The sequence below is a fragment of the Schistocerca nitens genome, chromosome 5 (genome assembly GCF_023898315.1).
Source record: "Schistocerca nitens isolate TAMUIC-IGC-003100 chromosome 5, iqSchNite1.1, whole genome shotgun sequence".
NCBI lineage: Eukaryota > Metazoa > Arthropoda > Insecta > Orthoptera > Acrididae > Schistocerca > Schistocerca nitens.
In genome coordinates, this window is record NC_064618.1 from 418,602,720 (window position 1) to 418,626,860 (window position 24,141).

Below are 24,141 nucleotides of genomic sequence, written 5' to 3' on the forward strand. Positions count from 1 at the left end.
ACTTTATATATTCCCAAACACAGCAGGAGAGAACGAGGGTGGGAAAGGGGTTGGGTGGTTGGGGTGAGGAGTCGGTGGAAATGCTCATTCGGGACCGCGTCCGCTTTGCGCCATCTGGCGTGTTTATAAACGCGTGATACTATTCACTGAACTGATGTGAACCAATATCTGGTATTGCGAAAATGGAATAGGATTGAAGGAAATTGAAATTTTAACAACTTCCACTGGCGCTCGAATACAGTAATATACTACGTGACCAAAATGCATAAAGTCTGCGTCCTGCAGATAGTGTGATCTTCGAAGCATACGCATAGGTCACTATGATAAATACTTCGAGAAGATGCGAAAAGTTGGTTGACAAACTGGCCAGAAGTCATATTAAAATGTTTGAAGATTCGAGTCCTCATTACGTTCTTTTACATGCTTGCACAACTGACACGGGAAAAGATTTCCACTTCGATAAAATGTTTCGTCTGCAGACGTTTGCTATACGTTTGAAAACAGGAAATAGGCACCATAAAGTAATATAACTCAATAAACTAATTGAGATAAACAAATGATAACAGAGGAAAAAGATATGTTTCGAATAATGTGTTTGTGTCCATGCGTGTGCATGTGCAGCGCGCATACAAGCATATTGGACAAAAACAATATGAATTCCAAGACAGTTACATAATCTTTCAGCATGTAAGAGGTACTTAACTGCACAGTCGATCTTATTCATCACTTATCTATAGCGATCTTAACATCCTAAGAGAGAAATGTAAGTACAGTGTGACGTGTACAATGACTTCCGAGATGATAACTGCTGTACGTATTTATTGCAGACGATTCAAATTACATCATATGATAGAAAACAGTTTTAATACTGGGCGTATATAGTGTGAACGTGTACAACATGGCAACTTATAAAAGAGAAGCACAAAATTGTAGCTGTCGTATAATATTAAAGATTGATAATGGCGCTGTGGTGGCACAGTTTGCCTTGTTAGTTGATTGTTCCTTTGCTGCTTGGTAGAACAAGTTCACAATTACAACTGGGCATGTCAAAATTGTGGATTGTCTAAGTTTTCACTTTCATTTATAGTTATAACGTTGTCGTACCAATCAGAGACGTAAGTAAGTTGACACTATAGTTTTGCTATATACTCTCGTCGCTAACAACACTATCATTATTTATTACTAAGAGTCTCTCCAACGGTCTGTAAAAATATTATATTTTAATGGTGTTTCTCTTATAAAGCTGGAAGAAATGGGGACGTCAGCTGTGAAATATCTTTTTTATAGAGAATAAAAATTATTTATGCCTTTATTGCTTTCTTTCAAATCAGATTTTTTTTCTGTCTATTTCTGATCGATTTCGCAGCTTAAAGGATTCACTTTCATGCAATTCATCTTGCCAGTCCATATCATGTATCTCGTTAAGTAAATCGGCTTATCTTAATTCAACACCATTTGGTGTGGCTGCGGGTACTATACCGCCGGAAATTTCGCATCAACTTCACGAACTTGCAAGTCACATATTAACTACACCAGAGGATGTTGGATTACAATAATTCGACATGCTTTATGAGGTACACGGCACGGATTACCCCACGAAAGTGCCTCAAGATGAAGCCCAAACGTTCACGTGAAAATTCCTTCCATGACTACACTCTGAAATGCCATTGGACTCAGATTCAACACCATAAAGCAATGGTTCAACTCCCGTTACGCATCGTCAAGATGAAGTTCGAAATTGAAGGAGAGGTCATACAAGGGAGTTTCGAAATCACCAAGCCTACTGACAGGAGTCGTAAAAGTTTTAATATCGTTACAGTGTCTCTTTATCATAATCCCACTCACTTGGAACACTGATGCATACAATATTATTGTACAAAATAATATTTGTGAGCTACTGAGTAACACTTATAATGCAGAGGACAGATAGTGTAATGTCGTTTTTGAGAGCAGAGTAAATATAATACACTGATGTTACACCAATCGTTCTTTCAAACGAAAATTATCTTTGTAAGAGATAACCGTTCTTTGATTTTTTTACTTTCTTTCTTCCCTTTTTGGACGCCCACTAGGGTGGATGAAGGTTCATTGTATAGAGTCACTTTTGTGAATAAAAGTGTTGTATTTAATCTCAAAACATTTTATATTCCAACAACTAATTAACCTATCATTACTCTCATATTAACTGAATTATGGAGATTCTTTTTGGTGGTTTTATCTGAATTAGGAAGTGGTTAGGCGCTCATTCACTTAAGGGTGAACCTAATTTTTACAAAATATTTTATGTAAGTGAGAATATTAAAGTAACTACGTGTCACCAACCACATCAACACCAACATCGGCAGTCTGTACTTTTTCGTTGGAACCATAAATATAAAAAAAAAATTATCAGAAAACTTAAGAAAGTAAATTCATTTAAATGACTCAATGAAAGTAAAAGACAAAAAGCAGCAAGGAAAGACTGTTTTATTTACAAAACAAGTAAATAAATTTCGTTTAATCTATGTTGAAGTTTATGCTTTCGTTGAATACTTTACAGTTTATCAGTACATTAAAAACTAACTATTAGCACAGGAGGAAGCTCTTCACATTGCTCTTCTGCCCCTAGCGACCCAGCGGAGTGGCCGGTGCCTGCTGTCAGGATAAGTGAGAAAGTACTGGCAGTACCAGTCTGTCGTTTTGTAATCAACACAGCTCTCGTGGATGTCAGAGTAAATCTTCTCCTGTCGCATCCAGCTAGCCAACTGGCCTGTCTCTCTAGAGACACGACCTTCAGCCATGTTTGTCTAAAAGCACCGGCCTGGCAAATAGTCCCCACCGTGAAACTTCTTGGCTCATTAGAACGGTGTACCAGACTAGGCATCAAACTGAGGATAATTCATTCTGGAAACAAGCCTGCAACCCTGTGTCTGAGCCATGTTCCTGCAATTTTCATTCTTCAAAGAGTATTAGTTCCGCAAATTACGCAGGAGAATCTGTGTGATGTTCGGAAGGTGAGAGATGAGATACAGGCGAAAGTAAAGCTGTGAGGATGGGTCGTGACTCGTGTTCACGAAAGGCAAATGACCCCAGTTCCAGTCCCGGTCCGGCACACAGTTTTAATCTGTGAGGAAGTTTGATACCGGTGCACACTCCTCTCCAGAGTGAAAATTCATTCTGGGCCTCACCGTTTTTGTTAGTGATATGTTCGTGGTCGGTGTTGCCTTGCCCGAAAAAAAATGGTTCAAATGGCTCTGAGCACTATGGGACTTAACATCTGTGGTCATCAGTCCCCTACAACTTAGAAGTACTTAAACCTAACTAACCTAAGGACATCACTCACATCCATGCCCGAGGCAGCATTCGAACCTGCGACCGTAGCGGTCACGCGGTTCCGGACTGAAGCGCCTAGAACCGCTCGGCCACTCAGGCCGGGAGCCTTGCCCGAGTCCAGTGGGCTAGCCGACCGCTAGTGTCGTAGGAGCGCAGACGTCAGGTATGTGGTGCCTCTAGCGGTGCGAAGCCGGCTTGTGTTACGTATCAGAATTGGTTGGGTTAGAGTTGGGGTACTCCTGAGCCAGGTTGCCAGCAAGCTAGCCCCCTCTCGTGCTAAGAGGCACAGAGGCTAAGTGCGTGGGTACAGTACAGTGTGTTGCAGCAGTGCCAAATTACATTGTTTTTGTGTTTACAGAATGAAATGAGTGAACAGATCATGAATGACGTTGGATGTAACACATACGTGGAAATGAAGAGGAAGGCAGACAGAAGACAGGAATGGAGCTCTGCTGCAAACCAACCTCAGGGTTGAACACTAAAAGAAGCAGGAGGCTGAAATGGGAGTGAAAATTTGCACCGTGGCCGGGAATCGAACCTAGGTCTCCTGCTTAGTAGGCAGGTGCGTTAGCCACTTTTTTATTATTATTTTTTTAATTTTAATAAAAACGCGAATTTTAGGGAAAAAAAATTGGAAGTGTTGAGACGCGAACCATTGCCTCAACAAAAACTCTTTTTAGGACTTTTTTTTACTTTTCTTTTTTTTTAAGTGTGTTCAGTTATGAGTTAGGTGTAGACACGGTGGGCAGGGGTCGGAACCCGAGGCCTGGCCGCGATGTCTCCCCCCTCCCGTCCCTGAATCACTCCCTCAAAGTAGCTTTTTGATTTATTTTGATTTTATTTTATTATTTTTATTGTTTTTTTTTCACCAGGAACAGGGCAAATGAACAAAAGATCTTTATTGGTACAAACGTAAATACAACAGAAATGCCATTCTTCCGGCGAAAATAACACAAATCATTATACTAGTACAAGGTGAGCAATTTTTTTTATGAACAAGGTGTAGGAAAAAAAAGAATAATAATACTGAAGTAAGCTAAGAGGTGTGAACAATATTCAGTGGAGTGAGGGAAAAACCAGTGTGATCTGGTGTAGTGCATAAAAGAAAGGAGGCGCGTGTCCCTGCGCCTACTCCACTGTGTGTTACAATATAGAAAGTAGCGCGGGGGGTCTCAGCTGTCAGCAGGGGGGGGGGGGGGGGGGGGGCGGGAGTGCTGTCGGTGTGTGACAACATCCAGCTGAGCGGGGGTGACGTAAAGATCGCATGTAGGTAATTGGCGAAGAAGGCGCGGTAGCGGTGTTCGACTTCACTGTGGGCGGTTTGTAAGTACTGCCAGAAACTAAGGCGTGATTTGTCGCCATCATTATACATGTAGGTGATCGTCCATCCCTTGACCCATACAATCGCATGATTTTTGATGACGGGGAAATAAGTATTCTCAGGATGGATAAAAGTCCATGGGTCACTCGAGTCCGGCGGAACGCGGAGGTAACAGGCAACGAACTGTCGGGCAAGTTTCCAGACGTCACTGGTGGCAGCACAAGTCATTTGATGGACATCGTCATCCACGAGGTGGCAAATGGAACAAAGTGGAGAGTCCTTTAGTCCGATGGCGTGAAGACGATGATTTGTGGCGAATTTTTCATTTGCGACTTGGTACCATGTTGCCCGGACGTTGGAGAGAAGAGAAGGCTGGTGGATATGACGCCAAACCGTTGGACAGATGTCTCAATTTGATGTTGTTGCTGGATATGGAACGAAGCAGTGGGGTGTAAAAGTCTTTAGGTCGAGGAGAACGCGTGGTCGGTAAGAGTGTGTGAGCACAACTGAAGTCGACGATGAAATCAGAAATGTGCGTCAGATGGTGCTTGATGTGTGCGACTGGTACTGGTGGTGTTATGGTCGCGGGCACAAGAATTTCCAGCAAATTGCGCGTAAGGGAGGTGCCCCCGTGCCACTGCCTGTACATGGTGGACATGTACAAGGACGCCGCTAGAAGTCGCACATTGACAAGACTTATTCAGAGCACCTTTTTTGATTGCATCGTGGATTTCGTCACGCGTAATTGGCTCCATCAGCTCGTCCGCTTCGGCACTGGTGAGGGTGCGAGTTACATGTGGTAACACAGACTCCTCAGCGTGGTTGTTGGTAGTCTCCTCCTGGTACATTGTGCGGTAGTGGTCGACAAAGGCACTGACGATTTCGGCCTGGCAAGTGACGTGCTGACCGCGACAGGTGGTGATCTCGGTGATGAGTTGTTGTCGTCGATGTTTCCTATCGGAGGCGATATGATGTATGGTCGGATATTCTTGTTCCGCCGAATCTTGACATCGGGTTCGCACCATAGCCCCCTGCAGTCTACGGCGTGTCAAAGTTACAATTTGCGCCTGAATCCTGCTGCGTTCCCTCTGGGTGTCAGGGGTGGGCGGTTGGGTGTCCAGATCGCGGAGAACGGCGTAGAAATAGTCGGTAGTGTGCCGGCGCCACGTAGCAACTTCCTTTCCATACTGAATCAAAGTACGTCGAATGGCAGGTTTGGCACATTTCAGCCACCAGGTCAAGGTCGTGCTGTATTTGAGTAAGCCACGTTCACAGATGGCCCATGTCTCGGTAACACGTTGAAGACATTTGGGATCATGAAGATGGGAGGTGTTTAGCTTCCACGGTGCAGGACTACGCCAGACCACTTGCTTGGGGAAAACAATATTGCAGATGTAGGCACAGTGGTCCGAAAAGGCCAGGGGCCAAAGTTCTGCACCTTTGACTGCAGGTGTGAGTTCCTAAGAGACGTAAATTCTATCAAGGCGGCTCGCGGAGTGACTCGTCTGGTAAGTATGTCCAGGCGCGTCGCCGTGCTGAACTTCCCAAGTGTCGCGGAGCAACAGATCTCGGACGACAAGACGCAGTTCTTGACAGGTTTTGTAGTGGGGCACTTGATCTTTATGGTGCAAGACACAATTAAAATCACCCCCAAGCAAGTAATGGTCGCAGCGTCCAAGAAACAAAGGAGCGATTTCTTCTGAATAGAAGAGTGCCCTGTCGCGTCTGCGGGTGGAGCCTGACGGAGCGTAAATGTTGACGATACGCGTCCCCATGACGGTGACGGCCATGCCTCTGGTAGATGGAAGGTACGTGATATCGGCCACTGGAATGCCTTCTCTGACGTAGATGGCTACGCCGCGTCCCAGGTGGTCACCAGGAGAAGGATAAGTGTTATATCCCGCGACGTCTGGAAGTGTGGCCAAGTGTACTTCCTGTAGTAGTGCGATATCGACGTCCGACGAACATATCATCTCTCACAGCAGTTGAAGTTTCACGGGTGAGCTAATGGTGTTAGTGTTGATCGTCGCTACTCGGTAGGTTTGGAGCCGTACCCCGCCGTGGAGGGGAACTCCACCGGCGGAGGATGAAGAGGGGCGAGGCAACGGCGAGTCGTGCCGTACGCCACCTGACGGCGTTATCAGCGGCGTAACGATGCTGCCGTCTGGGGTAACTCTGTCCCCAGCGTGTGGTCCGGGTCCTCATCGACGTCCTCACTCCACACCATTGAAGGCGCTGTCGTTGTGATGGTCGTACGTTCCACTTCGGTCGTAGGGGCGGAGGACGTTTCGGCGGCAGTCGCAACGGTGGAGTCCATTGGTTCAGGAGCACCTGGACGAGCCAGTAGAGTAGGCATCGACACAGCCACAGTCGGCGTCATCTTGTCGTCATTCGTATCGTCGTGTAGGTTCTCCGAGGCCTCGTCGGGTTGGACGGCCTCTGGAGCATCAGGGGGAGGTGATCCGTCTCGTTCCGAGACCGTACGGCGCCTCCTCTTGCGCCTCTTGGGTGAACGTTGTTTGCGGGTTCGTCCCTCCGTGTCGGAAGACGGAAGGGAGTCGCGTCGCTCTGAGAGGAAGGCCGTCGCGGGAACGTCAAATGAAGGGGCGTCCATATGTTCGGGCTGTTAGTAGTGGCGCCGGAGTAGTGTCAGGCTTTGAGCGCGACGTGTCGGCCCCGGCGGTATCCGTAGCAGCTGGAAGGGTCACCGGTACATGATCCGACGGGCGGGGGCCGGTGGGAGGAGAAGAGAGCGCCGATGCGTAGGTGAACGCTAAAACCGTCGTCGGAGCCGGAGGTGCCACAGTAGCGGCTGGCAATTGGGTGATTCGTCGCTGTAGACACTCAGATCTGAGGTGGCCTTCTTTGCCGCACCCGGAACAGGTCTTGGGTTGGCCGTCGTATACGACAACCGCGCGGCACCCGCTAATTTGCAGGTAAGATGGCACGAGGCGATGGAGATCGAAGGTGATCTGCCGTACACCGTTAAGAACGGGGTACGTTTGGAATTGCGCCCAGCGTTCGGCAGTGTGACCATGTACAGTGCCATAGGGGAAGAAAGCCGCGATAACGTCTTTCGCCGGGAGCTCGAACGGGAGTTCGAAAACTCGTACGGTGCGCATTCCTAAGCCGGCATGGTCGACAGTGACCGCTCCGACATTGCCGTCGGCGTGGCAAAAGCGTAATCCACGGTTGGTGTCACGAAGTATTCTTTCACATACCGCGTCATTGACGACTTTGACGTACACCGTACTGCTTAATATGGACAAATGGATGCCCAAGATGTAGGAAGCTGGGATCTTAGCAACGTCGCGTAGGAAGCGTTCCACTTCCAAGGCCTTTGGTCGTGAGTAGTCGTTGCAGAAGTTGAATCGTAATGTTGATTTTCGAAAACGGTTGGCCATGGTTCTAGTGCACGTAAGCTACACGTAAGTGACGGCCGCTGAAAAGTAAACAACAGCGAGCGCGCGCGCTCCGCAGGCGGAAACAACAACACGTCCGCACTGCACGGCGGCGAAAGCCGGACTGTTACTAAGCCATGCTGGCATAGCGGTTCACGCTACAGCACGAATTAGCCTGGCATACCTCCCTCCTCGATCCCACTTCTCACTGCCGCCCCTGCGTGGTAAAATCGTATCTGTATGTGCCCAGTAAAGTCTCTGAGACTGTGTCATTTCACTTATGCTGTTGGTCTAACCGTACATTTTAGGCATGCAGTCAGGAAGAGACGCAAATAAGCTGTCTAGAAGACGAAGAGAAAAAACTGTAAAATTCCAATATTTGTGGAAACATAAATGTGACCTCAGGAATAAGGCGGGGAAAATAAAATAAAATTAATAATTGTGCTTTCCAATTCCTGCGCTTCTCTACAACAAAGAATTCTGGGTCCCAATCAGATGACTAGGATGTAAACGCAAAGGTAGGTATCTGTATGATTGCACACATCACATAATAAGCTCTAGAAGCTGTAACACTCAGGAAATGTAGTCCAAACATGAAGGAGGTAGGTTACAATGCCCTCGTTCGACCAGTGCTTGAATATTCGTTGTCGGCCTGTGTTCGGTCCTAGACATGTTCCTAGAGGAAATAGAGAAGATCCAAAGAAGAGCCGTGCATTTCGTCACAGGCTCATTTTGTAAGCTCAAAAGCGTTACGTAGATGATCGTGTAACTCCAGTAGCAGACACTACAATAATAATGTTCAGCCTGACGTAGTGATTTGCTGTTAAAATAGAGTACCGGTAAGCAAATTTTCCTAGAGAGTAGGTATACCTGGAGAAAAGACCATGGACGTAAAATTAGCTAGGTTCGAGCACAGTTTGAGGTTTACTGACCTGCTGAAACAGGAAAGGGCAAAAGAGACTGTAGTACATAGGCTACTCTCTGCCATAGTCCTTAAGGTGGGTTGCGTGGTATAGATGTACAAGGAAAAAGTTCAAGCGCTTGAAAGAGATTCCTTAGAGCTGTGAAACAGTGTACAAAATAGGATAAAATAAAGAAAATTGAGACACAAGAAAAGTGATAAAAGCTGAGCCAATAAACGACATGTGAATATAGTGGTAAGTGGAACGACCATCATTACAAGCCATGAAATATGTGCTGTATGGAAAAAGAAGTGTTCCTAATGTTTAGAAATAAGCGCTTCCAGTAAGGTTCGTCGAACAGGCCCAGCAAACTATAGGCCTATATCCTGATGTGGGTATGTTTTAGAATTTTGGAACATGTTTTATACTCGAATACTTTAATATTTCTGGAGACCGAAAAACTCCTCTGCACGGTCCAACATGGGTTCCGTAATTTACGGGCATTTGAAATCCAGCTGGCTCTATTAGTCCACGAGACACAGAAAGCAGTAGATACAGGCGTTCCGGTAGATATCGTATTTCTTGACTTCCGACAGACGTTCGATACAGCTTCACAGTGGCACCTAATGAACAAAATACACTCCTGGAAATTGAAATAAGAACATCGTGAATTCATTGTCCCAGGAAGGGGAAACTTTATTGACACATTCCTGGGGTCAGATACATCACATGATCACACTGACAGAACCACAGGCACATAGACACAGGCAACAGAGCATGCACAATGTCGGCACTAGTACAGTGTATATCCACCTTTCGCAGCAATGCAGGCTGCTATTCTCCCATGGAGACGATCGTAGAGATGCTGGATGTAGTCCTGTGGAACGGCTTGCCATGCCATTTCCACCTGGCGCCTCAGTTGGACCAGCGTTCGTGCTGGACGTGCAGACCGCGTGAGACGACGCTTCATCCAGTCCCAAACATGCTCAATGGGGGACAGATCCGGAGATCTTGCTGGCCAGGGTAGTTGACTTACACCTTCTAGAGCAGGTTGGGTGGCACGGGATACATGCGGACGAGCATTGTCCTGTTGGAACAGCAAGTTCCCTTGCCGGTCTAGGAATGGTAGAACGATGGGTTCGATGACGGTTTGGATGTACCGTGCACTATTCAGTGTCCCCTCGACGATCACCAGTGGTGTACGGCCAGTGTAGGAGATCGCTCCCCACACCATGATGCCGGGTGTTGGCCCTGTGTGCCTCGGTCGTATGCAGTCCTGATTGTGGCGCTCACCTGCACGGCGCCAAACACGCATACGACCATCATTGGCACCAAGGCAGAAGCGACTCTCATCGCTGAAGACGACACGTCTCCATTCGTCCCTCCATTCACGCCTGTCGCGACACCACTGGAGGCGGGCTGCACGATGTTGGGGCGTGAGCGGAAGACGGCCTAACGGTGTGCGGGACCGTAGCCCAGCTTCATGGAGACGGTTGTGAATGGTCCTCGCCGATACCCCAGGAGCAACAGTGTCCCTAATTTGCTGGGATGTGGCGGTGCGGTCCCCTACGGCACTGCGTAGGATCCTACGGTCTTGGCGTGCATCCGTGCGTCGCTGCGGTCCGGTCCCAGGTCGACGGGCACGTGCACCTTCCGCCGACCACTGGCGACAACATCGATGTACTGTGGAGACCTCACGCCCCACGTGTTGAGCAATTCGGCGGTACGTCCACCCGGCCTCCCGCATGCCCACTATACGCCCTCGCTCAAAGTCCGTCAACTGCACATACGGTTCACGTCCACGCTGTCGCGGCATGCTACCAGTGTTAAAGACTGCGATGGAGCTCCGTATGCCACGGCAAACTGGCTGACACTGACGGCGGCGGTGCACAAATGCTGCGCAGCTAGCGCCATTCGACGGCCAACACCGCGGTTCCTGGTGTGTCCGCTGTGCCGTGCGTGTGATCATTGCTTGTACAGCCCTCTCGCAGTGTCCGGAGCAAGTATGGTGGGTCTGACACACCGGTGTCAATGTGTTCTTTTTTCCATTTCCAGGAGTGTAGGAGCACTTAAGAGTATCAGATCAGTAGTGTTGTCTGGACTGAAGTGTTTCTACAAACAGAACACAGTATATCATTCTCAACTGAGAGGAGTCTTCAGACGTAAAGTAACTCCGGGCGTGCTACTGGGGATTGTCACAGCACCATTACTTTTCAAAAAATATATAATGACCTGGCGGATAACGTCCGCAGTTCCATGAGGCTTTTCGCGGATGATGCTACTGTATACAGAGAAATCATGACGCTAGAAATGCAGGAAGAATTACAGAGAATAGATATTTTGTGAAAGTATGTAACATATTGTGAATGCTTAGACAGTACGATACCTTATTGTATGATTACAAAATCACAGAACAACCACTGGAAGCAATTGTGTCCATAAATATCTAGGAACGTGACCACGCAGCGATTTGAAATGGAAGTACCGCATAAACTTAATTACGAGTAGGCAAATGCCAGACTGAGATTGATTGCAAGAGTCCAAAGGAAATGTAGTTCATCAACAAATTTAATATCTTACAAAACCCTCGCTCGACCAATAAGTAAATATTGCTCTTATCTATGAGATCGAAACGGATAGGAACTCTAGAGGATCTTGAGAAGGTCCAAAGAAGAGCACCATGTTTCGTTACAAGTTCGTCTAGTAAGTGCGAAAGCGTCACGGAGATTCTCAGACAACTCCAATGGCAGATGCGGCAAGAAAAGCGTTCTTCGTCGAGTTATGGTCTACTGCTAAAGTTCCGAGAGCGTACATTCCTGGAATGAGAAGAACAATACATTGCTTCCTCCTACGAACCTCTCGCGAAAAGACCGTGATGATAAAGTTAGAAAGATTCGAGCCCACATGGTGGCGTACCAGCACTCGGTCTTTCTGCGAACCATACGTGACTGGTACAGGAAAAGCGGGAAGTGAACTGGTACACAAAGTACACTCCGCCATACGTCGTAAGACGGCTTGCGGACTATATAGGTGGAATTGCTATCAGCGTAACAAATGTGTTAGCTGTGCCGTCCTGGAATACGGTACTCACCCTACGAGTTGGCTGTGATGTCTACGTTAGTGACCTGCTGTGTCTTGGTGCCGGCAGGCTGACTACTGCCCGGTGCTATAGGAGTTGCGACCAGGTGTGTGGACGAGGTTCAGCGAGTGCCGCGGGTGGCGTGTGGTACTCACCGTACTTGTTGGGGATGAGGTCCGGGTCGGTGTCCTCCTGGGCGAGCGCGCCGGTGGGCTGTCCGATGCCCGGCGTCAGTGGCGCCGTGGCCAGGTGCGCCTCCTGCAGCGCGTCTAGCGACGACCGGGTCGACACCGCACCCCCGCTGGCCCCTGGGGGCCCACGCTTTAGGATAGAACACACGCCGTTTAATGCCTACCCGAGCAGCCACGATGCGGCGGTCAACAGCTGCGGAACTAACATGCAGCTGTCCACTACTGTGACAAACCGTACAGTTTATTACGTAGCATTTGCTGTGACAAGCATGCAGTGCGCGCTGAAGCAGTACTTACTACTTACAGCTTACTGGGGGAGTCAAAACTAGAGGCGAGAGGAATTTTGAAATAATACACAAATTATTATCTGAATATAAAATTTCTTAATACAATACGTTTTCAAGACGGACTAAGTAGTATGAAATAATTTCTCTTGGCCGCATAGAGGTTGCTAAGCCTCTACAGATAGTCCTGAAAATTTGTACTTGTGAATTATTAATAGCGATGAAAATGCTTGTAGAAATTATAACTACAGCCATGATGTATGAATAATTCACCCACTTACTATTATCCATTACATGTGCCCCAAGTTGTTCGTTTTAAATTCTACAAGTATTATCATAGCTGTAAAAAAACCACGAGCCTCAGATTTCAAGACTATTTCCATGGGGTTAGGAATCTGTTTTGGCCTGTTCAAATGGCTCTAAGCACTATGGGACTTAACATCTGAGGTCATCAATCCCCTAGACTTAGAACTACTTAATCCTAACTAACCTAAGGACATCTCGCACATCCATGCCCGAGGCAGGATTCGAACCTAAGCGTAACAGCAACGCGGTTTCGGAATGAAGCACCGAGAACCGCTCGTCCATAGCGGTCGGCTGTTTTAGCCGAACAGAAATTATTTTATGCTTCTTAGCCCGATTTAATATATATATATATATATATATATATATATATATATATATATATATATATATATATATATAGTCTTGTGTTTGTCAAATTTTCTGTTTCAAACATTGTCATGAGATTACAACACAGATACTGGGTAAAGTCCCTCTGCACCTGAGTTAAGCAATAAATTAGAGAGAATCGGGCTCAAACTGGGGCTTAACAGCAACTGTTCTTACCATGACACATTTGCAAGTGGTGCAGGAAAAGAGGGAAATAGAAGTGGTACACGAAACACCCTCCGCCACACACCACATACGGAAGCGAGTTAATACTGAATTGTCATCGAGATCTCATCTTTGTTGAAAGTTTCAGGCCTTTAACATATTGCTAAATGATAGTGGTTAACAAAGTACCCTCTGCCATACACCATACACAAAAGTTGATTAATATTGCATGTTCATCCATTTTTGAGATATATTGAAAATTTCAAGTCTGTAGCTCATCGCGATGGTAGTTCAAGATCAATTGAAAAATTTGTAGCGAAAAGCAGACAAGAAAGCGACCTAAAAAAATGATAAAAAGTGCAAACTATACCTTGTGTCACTAGTCACACAAGGAAATGTACGTATACTACCCTAACAAACACATCTGCACACGCCTTTGTAATAAGCATTTGACCATTTGATATTACGAGAGGGGCCCGCCAGTAAGAGAGGCATTCGTGAGTATTGTGTCATAAGCAAGAGCAGAGAGGATCAGTCAAGAGGTCTCAACGTGGAATATGCATTTGTTGTTTCCCCAGTAAGAAATCAACCAGGGACATTTCAACGCCTCTAAAGTTGTGCAAGTCAGGTGGTGTGAAGTGGAAACGCGATGGAGACCACAGATAAATGAAGACCAGGTAGAGCTCATGTACTAACTCACAGGGACTGTTGAGCATTGGTGAAGGTGTCTTTAAAAATCGCATGAGATCAGCAGATGGAATTACAAGTGAGTTCCCAAGTGCTACCAGCAGTCTAGCTAGCACAGTGACTATGCGTAGAGAAGAAATTTATTTAGATATAGAATGGGGTACAACGGTCAAGCAGGTACTCATAAGCCAACCGTTGCTGTAGCGAGTGCTAAGCGTCGCTTGAGGTGGTGCAAAGAGTGACGTGACTGCACAGTGGATGACTGGAAACGAGTGATTTCGAATGAAGAATTATGCTAAACCCTGTGACAATCCGAAAGAAGTGTTCGGGTTTGGCGAAGAGTGATGTGTGGAGCCGATATTTCTACCACCTTTTTCGAAGCTACGATGTGTTTCCCTCACTGCGCTTAAGAAAACGCTAAATGCGGAAAAGTATAATCACATTTTATTGCATTGTGTACGGCGTACAGTGGGGTAACAGTCTGGAGATAAGGACTGTTTGGATCAGTATAATATTGCACTCTGTCATTAACCATTATCTGTGAGCAATGTACTGTGGGCAATTGACATTGTGTTGAAATGGACTGATCTGCATAGAGTCCTGAACTGATCTCAGTGGAATACCTTTGGCATCAAATAGAGCAACTTCGTATCTAGCCCCAGCGTCCAACAAATCTGCCTTCTCTGGTTTCAACTCTTGACAGAGAATGGGCTGCTATTCTTCGACTGTCAGACACCTTACTGAAAGTGCCTCAAGCAAAGTTCATACCGTCATAAAAGCGAAGAGTGGACACACTCTACAATGATGTCCACTAATAGGTGTCTTGATACTTTTGATCTGACGCATAATGGCAGTCATCGTAACATCAAGTCCAATTTCATTCTTACGAATTTTCGTTATTCGTAATATTTCAGCGCCTTCTAATTCATTTGAACCCATCTGCTGCAGGGGTAGAAGTGCAGATACTTTTGTTAGTGACTGAAGACAGTGTAATTAGCAACATTACATCAGTATTTGTTTCATTTGCAGACTAATAATAATAGCTATTTTGAGTATTATGTTTTAGGTTTGTTAGTGCCTCCAAGTACATGTAGCAACAGTAAGCAATTAACTCTTATTTTCCCGTGGGCAACAGGTCAGGTGTTGAAGTGTGGACGCAGAGACGCAAAACGGTTAGTCTTTACTGATAGGTGAAGTCCACTTAGTGGTACAGTTACGACCGTGCAGGAAAGTCTGAGTGGTAAATAATGTGGCGTGTTTAGGGGAAGACTGTTAGACGCAAAGAAAAAACAGCTAACACAGAAAAGTGGGTACATATTAAGGCACCAGTGATCACGATGTGCTCACTTACACCACCAGCTCTCTGTATACTGTATCCCGTGGAACAAAACGATATCGACGAGTTTGATTTGAGGCATAAGATCGTGCATCAAGCCAGCGAATATGAGTCCGCCTTTAACACTGCTTCATGTGGCAAAATAAAAAAAAAAAAACCTTTTGTGCTAAACACTTTATTAATGCGTTTAGAGCTTAGTCCATCAGCAGAATATCAGCACTTGTGGCACCAGAGTTATAACTTCACCTGAAGCAGTGTTATTTAGCAACTTGAAACAGTTCCAAGGTAGTGCTTGGTTCATCGATACTGACAAAAAACTTTAAGGTATTGTAGAGTGTGAATTGAATCTATGCAGAGTCGACTCTAGTCAGGAGATGAAACCTGAATATGGCAACCTACTGAGGGTATTTTACAGAAAATTATATTATTCCTTACTGCAGTTTCTGCAGCGCAGGATGGACAATTATTTGTTTTAACGCCACAGCAAGAAAGATGCAATGCTTGCTGATGGAAACAGTTTTACGGTATCTGATAATGAGCTCTTGATATGAACCGTAATTAATGAAGTCTGGTCAGGTGAAAAACGGGGCTATAAATACAAAATCAAATAGGAGTAATGCATTAGTAGTTTTAATGATGAATGAAAAAATAGGAGCGCGGGTCAGCTGCTACAAACAGCATAGCGTACGCATTATTCTAGGCAAGATAGACACGAAGCCAAGACCTACCACAGTACTTAAAGATTATATGCCAACTAGCTCCGCAGATGACGAACATATTGAATAAATGTATGATGAGATAAAAGAAATTATTCAGATAGTAAAGGGAGACGAAAATGTAATAGTCATGGGGTACTGCAATTCGATAGCAGGGAAAGGAAGAGAAGGAAAAGTAGTAGGTGAATATGGAATGGAGGTAAAGAATGAAAGAGAAAGCCACCTGGTACAATTTTGCATAGACCATAACTTAATTATAGCTAACACTTGGTTCAAGAAACATGAAGGAACGTTGTAAACTTGAAAGAGGCCTAAAGACACTGGAAGGTTTCAGATAGATTATATAATGGTAAGACAGAGATTTAGGAACCAGGTTTTAAATTGTAAGACATTTCTAGGGTCATATGTGGACTCTGATCACAATCTATTGGTTATGAACTGTAGTTTAAAACTGAAGAAACTGCAAAAAGTTGGGAATTTAAGGAGATGGGACCTGGATAAACTGAAAGAACCACAGGTTGTAGATAGTTTCAGAGAGAACATTAGGGAACGATTCACAGGAATTGGGGGAAGAAATACAGTAAAAGAAGAATGGGTAGCTTCGACAGATGAAATCGTGAAGGCAGCAGAGGATTAAGTAGGTAAAAAGACGAGGGACAGTAGAAATCATTGGGTAACAGAATAGATATTGAATTTAATTGATGAAAGGCGAAAATATAAAAATGCAGTAAATGAAACAGGCAAAAAGGAATACAAACATCTCAAAATGAGATCGACAGGAAGTGCAAAATGGCTAAGCAGGGATGGCTAGAGGACAAATGTAAGGATGTAGAGTGATATATCACTAGGGGTAAGATAATACTGCCTAGAGAAAAATGAAAGAGAATTTGGAGAAAAGAGAACCACTTGTACGAATATCAAGAGCTCAGATGGAAAACCAGTACTAAGCAAAAAAGGGAAAGCAGAACGGTGGAAGGTGTATACAGAGGGTCAATACAAGGGCGATGTACTTGGGGGCAATATTATTGAAATGGAATACGACGTAATTGGAGGTGAAATTGGAGATATGACACTACGGGAAGAATTTGACAGAGCACTGAAAGTTCTAAGTCGAAACGAGACCCCGGGAGTAGATAACCTTCCATTAGACCTGCTGACAGCCTTGGGAGAGCCAGCTGGTGAGCAAGATGTGTGAGACAGCCGAAAAACCCTCAGACTTCAATACGAATATAATAATTCCAATACCAATGAAAGAAGGTGTTTACAGGTGTGAAAAATACCGACCTATCAACTTAATAAGTCACGTCTGCAAAATACTAACACGAATTCTTTACAGACGAATGGAAAAACTGGTAAGAGCCGACCTTGGGCAAGATCAGTTCGTATTCCGTAGAAATGATGGAACAAGTGAGGCAATACTGACACTACGACTTATCTTAGAAGATAGGTTAAGGAAAGGCAAACCTACGTTTCTAGCATATGTAGACTTAGAGATAGCCTTTGACAATGTTGACTGGAATACTCTCTTTCAAATTATGAAGGCGGAACAGGTGAAATACAAGGAGCGAAAGGCTACCTACAATTTGTACAAAAAGTAGATAGCTGTTATGAGAGTCGAGGGGCATGAAAGGGAAGCAGTATTTGGGAAAGTAGTGAGACGGGGTTGTAGCCTATCCCCGATGTTATTCTATCTACATATTGAGAAAGCAGTAAAAGAAACAAAAGAAAAATTTAGAGTAGGAATTAAAATCCATGGAGGAGAGATAAAAACTTTGAGGTTTGTCATGACATTGTAATTCTGTCAGAGACAGCAAAGGACCTGGAAGAATAGTTGAACGGAATGTACAGTGTCTTGAAAGGAGGATATAAGATAAACATCAATAGGAGCAAACCGAGGATAATGGAATGTAGCCTAATTAAATCAAGTGATGCTGAGGGAATTATATTAGGAAATGAGACATTTAAAGTAGTAGATGAGATTTACTATTTGGGGAGCAAGATAACTGATGATGGTCGAAGTAGAGTGAATATAAAATTTAGACTGGCAGTGGCAAGAAAAGCGTTTCGGAAGAAGAGAAATTTGTTAACATCGAGTATAGATTTAAGTGCCAAGAAGACTTCTAAAAGTGTTTATATGGAGTGTAGCCATGCGTGGGCGATAAATAGCTTAGACAAGAAGGGAATAGAAGCTTTCGAAATGCGGTGCTACAGCAGAATGCTGAAGATTAGATGGGTGCATCACGTAACTAATGAGGAGGTACTGAATAGAATTGGGGAGAAGAGGAATTTGTGGCACAACTTGACTAAAAGAAGGGGTCGGTTGGTATGACATGTTCTGCGGCATCAAGGGATTACCAATTTAGTATTGGAGGGCTGCGTGGAGGGTAAAAGTCGTAGAGGGAGACCAAGAGATGAATACACTAAGCAGATTCAGAAGGATGTACGGTGCAGTAGTTACTTGGAGATGAAGAAGTTTGCACAGGATAGAGTAGCGTGGACAGTTGCATCAACCCAGTCTCTGGACTGAAGACCTCAACAACAACAACATTCCATTAGCAGCTCTTGGGGATTCTTAAAAATCATTATTTTTATGTTATATTCCTTTGAACGCTTCTGCACCTACCACCACAAATTTGTAGACCTTGCTGACCGATATGGTAGCAGAGCTGTCAACTCTCATTAGCTGTCTTCGGAATTGTTTCCAGGCCATACCAGGAAGAATCGTCCAACACCGTTAAAGTACACATGCCAACGCCTGCCGCTAGGATATCCCTTCTGCAGAAAAGGTGAGTTTATATCCTGACGGACCGCTAGCTTCATTGTAGCGACAGACGTGACCAGTTCGTCGCCAGCTAACGTCTCGAATGCTGTCAGATACAAAGTGTTCTGCTTCATACCAGTCAACGTACAAACTGACATTTGCTGGCGAATTCGCGGCGTGGCATCAGGCCTTCGCAGTTATTTCTTCAAGGCACTGTAACGTTGCTATCCTCATTTTGTTCCTGAAAACACGCCCTACAAATCCTCCAAGTATGTCGGTAGTACTTTATCACATACTACATCAGCATTAGTTAGGCTGTTATTCCTACGTCTTCTGTTTTATTTCCATCGTTACATGTCTAGTACACATAAAATCAGCTATATTTTTTTTAGCACATTTTCTTAATCCCAAGCCAACCAAACATCCTCTCTGCACTTTTTTTCCAGTGCTGATTTCACCTTTTATGTGTGGTAAACCAGATATAGCATTAAGACGTTCTATCTTTTGGTAGGAACTGACCATAAACCTGTCTTGATCTATTCTTTGTTGTCTCTCTTCAGTACACAACGTATTTCCCTTCTAAACGTTAACAGAATGTATCGTCATTCTTCAAATACTTCCATCTTTAGCTTCTTCGGGTGTCTGTTGTTCACACTGAACTTTTATTCTCCGCATCCGATGTATTGTTCCAGAAGCAGCTTCTCTGTTATCACGTTGTATACTAAAAAAACTGCTCATCTGAGAAAAACTTCATAAACATGTTACTGATGTCTCTCTTGAATGGATCTCACTCCGTACCTTTGCTGCTAATATAACACTGACTATTCACTTCTTCTTCTACCAAACTCTACGTTAGTCAATTGGATAATGCCGCAGATCTCTACTCGCGCAAGATGATACCTCTCATTACTTCGCTATGCTCCCATCTTTCTTCACACCAACATTCCATGTACTTTGTCGCGGACAGACAGAAATACTTCCAAGAACCAATTTTTTAGCCCCTGATGATTTGTCTGAGTTTTGAAAAATGGCAATGTTGATAACATTCACTCACAAACTCTTGATGGTCTTGAGGAATGTATCTATGACATTTTAAGTCCAGATTCCCGTACATCTATTTCTCTCATGTACATTTCTATTGGTTAATAATGACTTATTCCACCAGTGTGTCTGCTGTTTCATTCTGTATCTATTGGAGATTGCAGTGTGCTTGGATAATATTGTTCTCTTTAGAAAATAAACTTCTAAGTTTATATTTTGTCTTTTCGTTGTAGTATTCACGTATTTCTTCAACATAGAAAGATTTCTTTTAACAACCATTGTAAATAAGAAATGAGGCATTAAGAGGATATTTTCGTTGGAATAAACCCACATCTGCTCAACTTTTAGCGATCCTGTTTAACAGCACTTCACCAGTTACTTGACAGGAGTTTCAGGAGTTCACTTCCAGTTAGCAGTCTTCCTTTACCGTTCTATAGACTTGTTTGTGGGAGCAATGATATGTCTGTGACTGGCATTTCTATTATTCTAAACAGATTAACTTTACTAACTTACAATAATCTAGATTTCTTTACAAGTTCTACACATGGGAAAAATTAAGGACATTAAACACATCGTAAAGAGGGTTACTAAATATCAGTAAGCGACACCGTTTAAGTCTCCAATCTAAAGTTTGTAACGTAAGTAACATAGAACTAGATTCATCTTAGACCTACACGGAGTTGTTTCACCTACTGGCTAGAAGCTTATCAAAATATTTCATTTAGAATAAATGTAATTTTTACGTGATACCATGTAAACATTTATCTGCAAGTGCTACCTTTTGCTTTTTCCATTCGCTTTTTTATTTTTTCTTTCGTGATGACTTCCGGAAAAATATGTTACACGTATATTTGCATCTTCTATCTTCTGTGGTGCTTCTAAGTTGCACTTCCATACAAGGATGCTTAATTAACTTTCCAATATCTTGTTAATTACGCCTTCCCTGTTTATTGACAACCGTCGCTGGCCGTGCTATACGTTCAGTGAGTTTTTTCACAAACGCTAAATGTAGCTACGTAAGCAAAATTTCCTTGCCCTTGCGCAGTGAACGAAAACTGTTCATGTTCATATGCCACGTGCCTCTCTTCAGCCGTGGTACTTCCAGTGTCATTCCTCACTGGTCCTTTAAGAAACGTTCTAGGAACATATTAATAAAGAAAAATAATTTATATCTACGCAATATATTTCTTTTTCCATTATTCTTTTAATTTAAAATGGAATATATGTCATTAATAAGGCAAAATTTTGTTCTTAGCTCTTATTGACAAAAGTGCAAATTACCTATTTTGTTCCTGTTTAACATGGACTGACTTTCTGTTGACCTATTTAAAAGAAGTCTTCCTACCGACAAAAGTCATTGTGATTACTGACTCGATGCTGATAGAAGAGTTTGTGTGCCACATTCATTTTGCATAATCAAATAATCAAGCTGTCAAACAACGTAATTTCTTATCATGTTTATAAATATGATTTATCTGACGACGCTTTTTACATGAGCCGGTCACTATTCAAAATGACCAAATGGAAGTCTTTCACACTTTTCAAGCAATTAATAAAGTATGAATCAAACAATACATTCTAGACAATCAGAAGTTTGTGTGGAGGGTATTTCTGCAATACACTGACAGTACGATTTACAGCAGAATAAATATGACGTTTTCTAAGTATTAAGAGAGAACAGAATCTGAATTAGAAATACGTTTGAATGCTTGATTCAGTTTACTAACATAAGCTTTTTAATATATATGAGCCTTACGTTTCCATTCATATATATATATATATATATATATATACGCTCAAACAAGAAAATTAAGCCTAATCCCCAAACAATTTATGTTCTCCTTCTTTCTTCCTCATTAACTCCATGAATGGTCCGTAAACCCTTAACGGTCTTCTTATTTTTGGATTACTCAATTTATTCATAGACAAGCAGAATAAATTCGACGTGCGATTTGAACCACCCAGCACGCTTGGTATATACAAGCGTGCTGGACGGTTCAAATCGCAGTCGTATGAGTCAAATTACGGCTTTCTGTATTTACCTATACTTACATGTGGTAGTAACTGGAAAGGCCAGGGACAATATGAGTTCTTGTTCTCGTCCAAATCTTGCCCATCGTTTACAAATACGTCGCTTCACCACAGGTTTAGACATAAACCTCTTTTCTTTTAAATGGCAATGAAGTGGAGTTAGGATTTGAAATTCAGTATTTGATTTTAAGCTTTCTCCATTACTGCATATTATCTTCCAGCTTTTCACACATTGTTTCAGTTACAATTTCAAGCTCTTGTAGACGGGACTGATGACCCGGTAGTTTGGTCCCTTTATACCCCAAACCAATCAACCAATCTTGTGCTAATATCCAATTTCGCCCTCTGTAGGTATTCTTCTAACCTGTCGTGGCTGGACAGACTGTAACAAATCACTTTAGTCTACGTGACTGGCTGCCTCGGTATAGATAATCCTTTTATAAAATGAAAACCATGGAGGCATAATAACTGGAGATGGCGCTGTAGGTGTACGCTCTACACTGCTTTGAAGCCGGTGCCACCGTGTTCGATGGCGCAGATCATTTGCATAATACTGTTTACAGTTGCTTCTTGTTCCAGTTTATCTCTTGCGCACGAGGCAGTTTTTTTAAGTAGTAAATGTAACAGCGCGTTAGTGAATGAGACAGTGTCAGAAAAGCATTTTCAAGCATTCTCCTGGTCTCACGTGCGTATTTGATCTAGAATTACGATTCATTTGACCCCGTTAATGTAACTTTATTTTTGTTATGCGTTTCTAATAACCAAGAAGAGAAGTATGCGATGGGAAAAGCTGCTTTCATAATTCATTTAAACGCTCTTGTACTGTATTTGTGTCGATAGCTGATGACGCTGTAACTTGTTTGCTTTTCCTCGATATAGACTGAAGAAACTCAAATTCCGTCCTCTTGAAAATGCTGAGAACTTATTTTTGTGTGATCGGACAGTTTCCAAACTTTCCTTCTCACAGCGTTCATCCAGAAAGCTTTTCATGTTGGCTTCGTAGGACATCTAAAGTCGAATGACCGAAATAAAATCACTACAGTGACAAACAGCGTAACTAAGAGTCATGTACAGAAAAGAAACTATCGCTTGAACGAGTCCGCTTTCGAATCAAATGTGATTCATTTGCACTTTACCCGTAAATGACAAAAGGTGGCATTTTTGGTACAACATTTTTGATCAAACTACCTCCACCAGAAGCTAATATTTGAGGCAGCTGACACAGCGAACGTCGGTTTCAAGTTTGTGACGTCATGATTACACCCATTATTATACCTACATGGTGGAGGTGGATACGGGAATCATGCATTACCGCCATTGCAGTGGTAGGGTGCTGCGTTGTTCCGACGTATTATGTGCTACGATTTGTAAATAACTGATCCGTACTTGTGCAGTCGGACATCTTTTCCCCATTTTTCTGTAATAAGGGAGAGCTTCAAGCTCGGTGACTGCACACAGCGAGTTTCTCAGGAAGTATCCATGAGACAATCGTGCATAACGTCCCCATTCGACTGGTGGATGACCGTTAACCATTTCCCATGGCGTCACTCAACTAAGATTTTCAGGGAGGTTGGTAATAAGACTTCAGACAATGGCGTACACTCTGGGAAATTTACGTCATCACCTCCCCTCCTCTTCTCAACCAAATACTGATTGCTAATTTCATTATAAATGTTTAATCACTCTCGTCTCTTCGACAGCCAAAATATAGAGCAAGTCGGCACTTATTTTTGTCCGGGTCAGTGTGGCTTCATGTTGGGATGACTCCCTTATGTAGTACGCAATGGCCGGATAGTGGCTTCACAAGTACGCTGGATAACAAAACTGATGATACAGTGTTGAGCAAAACTCAAGGACGAAAGTAACTTTCGCATGATGTGTCACTGCTAGGTAACATACCTCGATTGAAATTGACATACATACGAGGGTCACTCCAAAAGAAATGCACTCTATTTTTTTGAAAATCCATCTTTTATTCTACATGTTTGAAAGTTTTACAGTGTGTAGATACATCCTTTAGGAACAAAATTTTCATTTCTCCGCATCATTTCCATCCCTCTCAACTGCCTTATGCCATCTTGGAACCAGCGCCTGTATACCCGCACAGTAAAATTCTGGACCAACCTGTTGGGGCACTGTTTAGCAGCGTGCACAAGGGAGTCATCATCTTCAAACCTTGTTACACGAAGAGAGTCTTTCAGTTTCCCAAAGAGATGATAGCCACATGGAGCCAGCTCAGGAC

The 24,141-nt window shown here is 43.6% G+C and overlaps 1 protein-coding gene across 3 annotated transcripts in view; it reads right to left on the reverse strand.

The window, feature by feature from the left end:
• LOC126259558 (neural cell adhesion molecule 2) overlaps window positions 1-24,141 on the reverse strand; it is a 623,716-nt gene that overhangs the window by 63,053 nt on the left and 536,522 nt on the right. For 2 of the 3 annotated variants that reach the window (XM_049956450.1, XM_049956451.1), the window contains exon 12: window positions 12,171-12,336. The exons of the other annotated variant lie outside the window; for it this stretch is intronic. In XM_049956450.1, coding sequence (XP_049812407.1) covers window positions 12,171-12,336 — 166 coding nt within the window. The remainder of the gene's footprint in view (window positions 1-12,170; window positions 12,337-24,141) is intronic. 3 annotated transcript variants of the gene reach the window in all.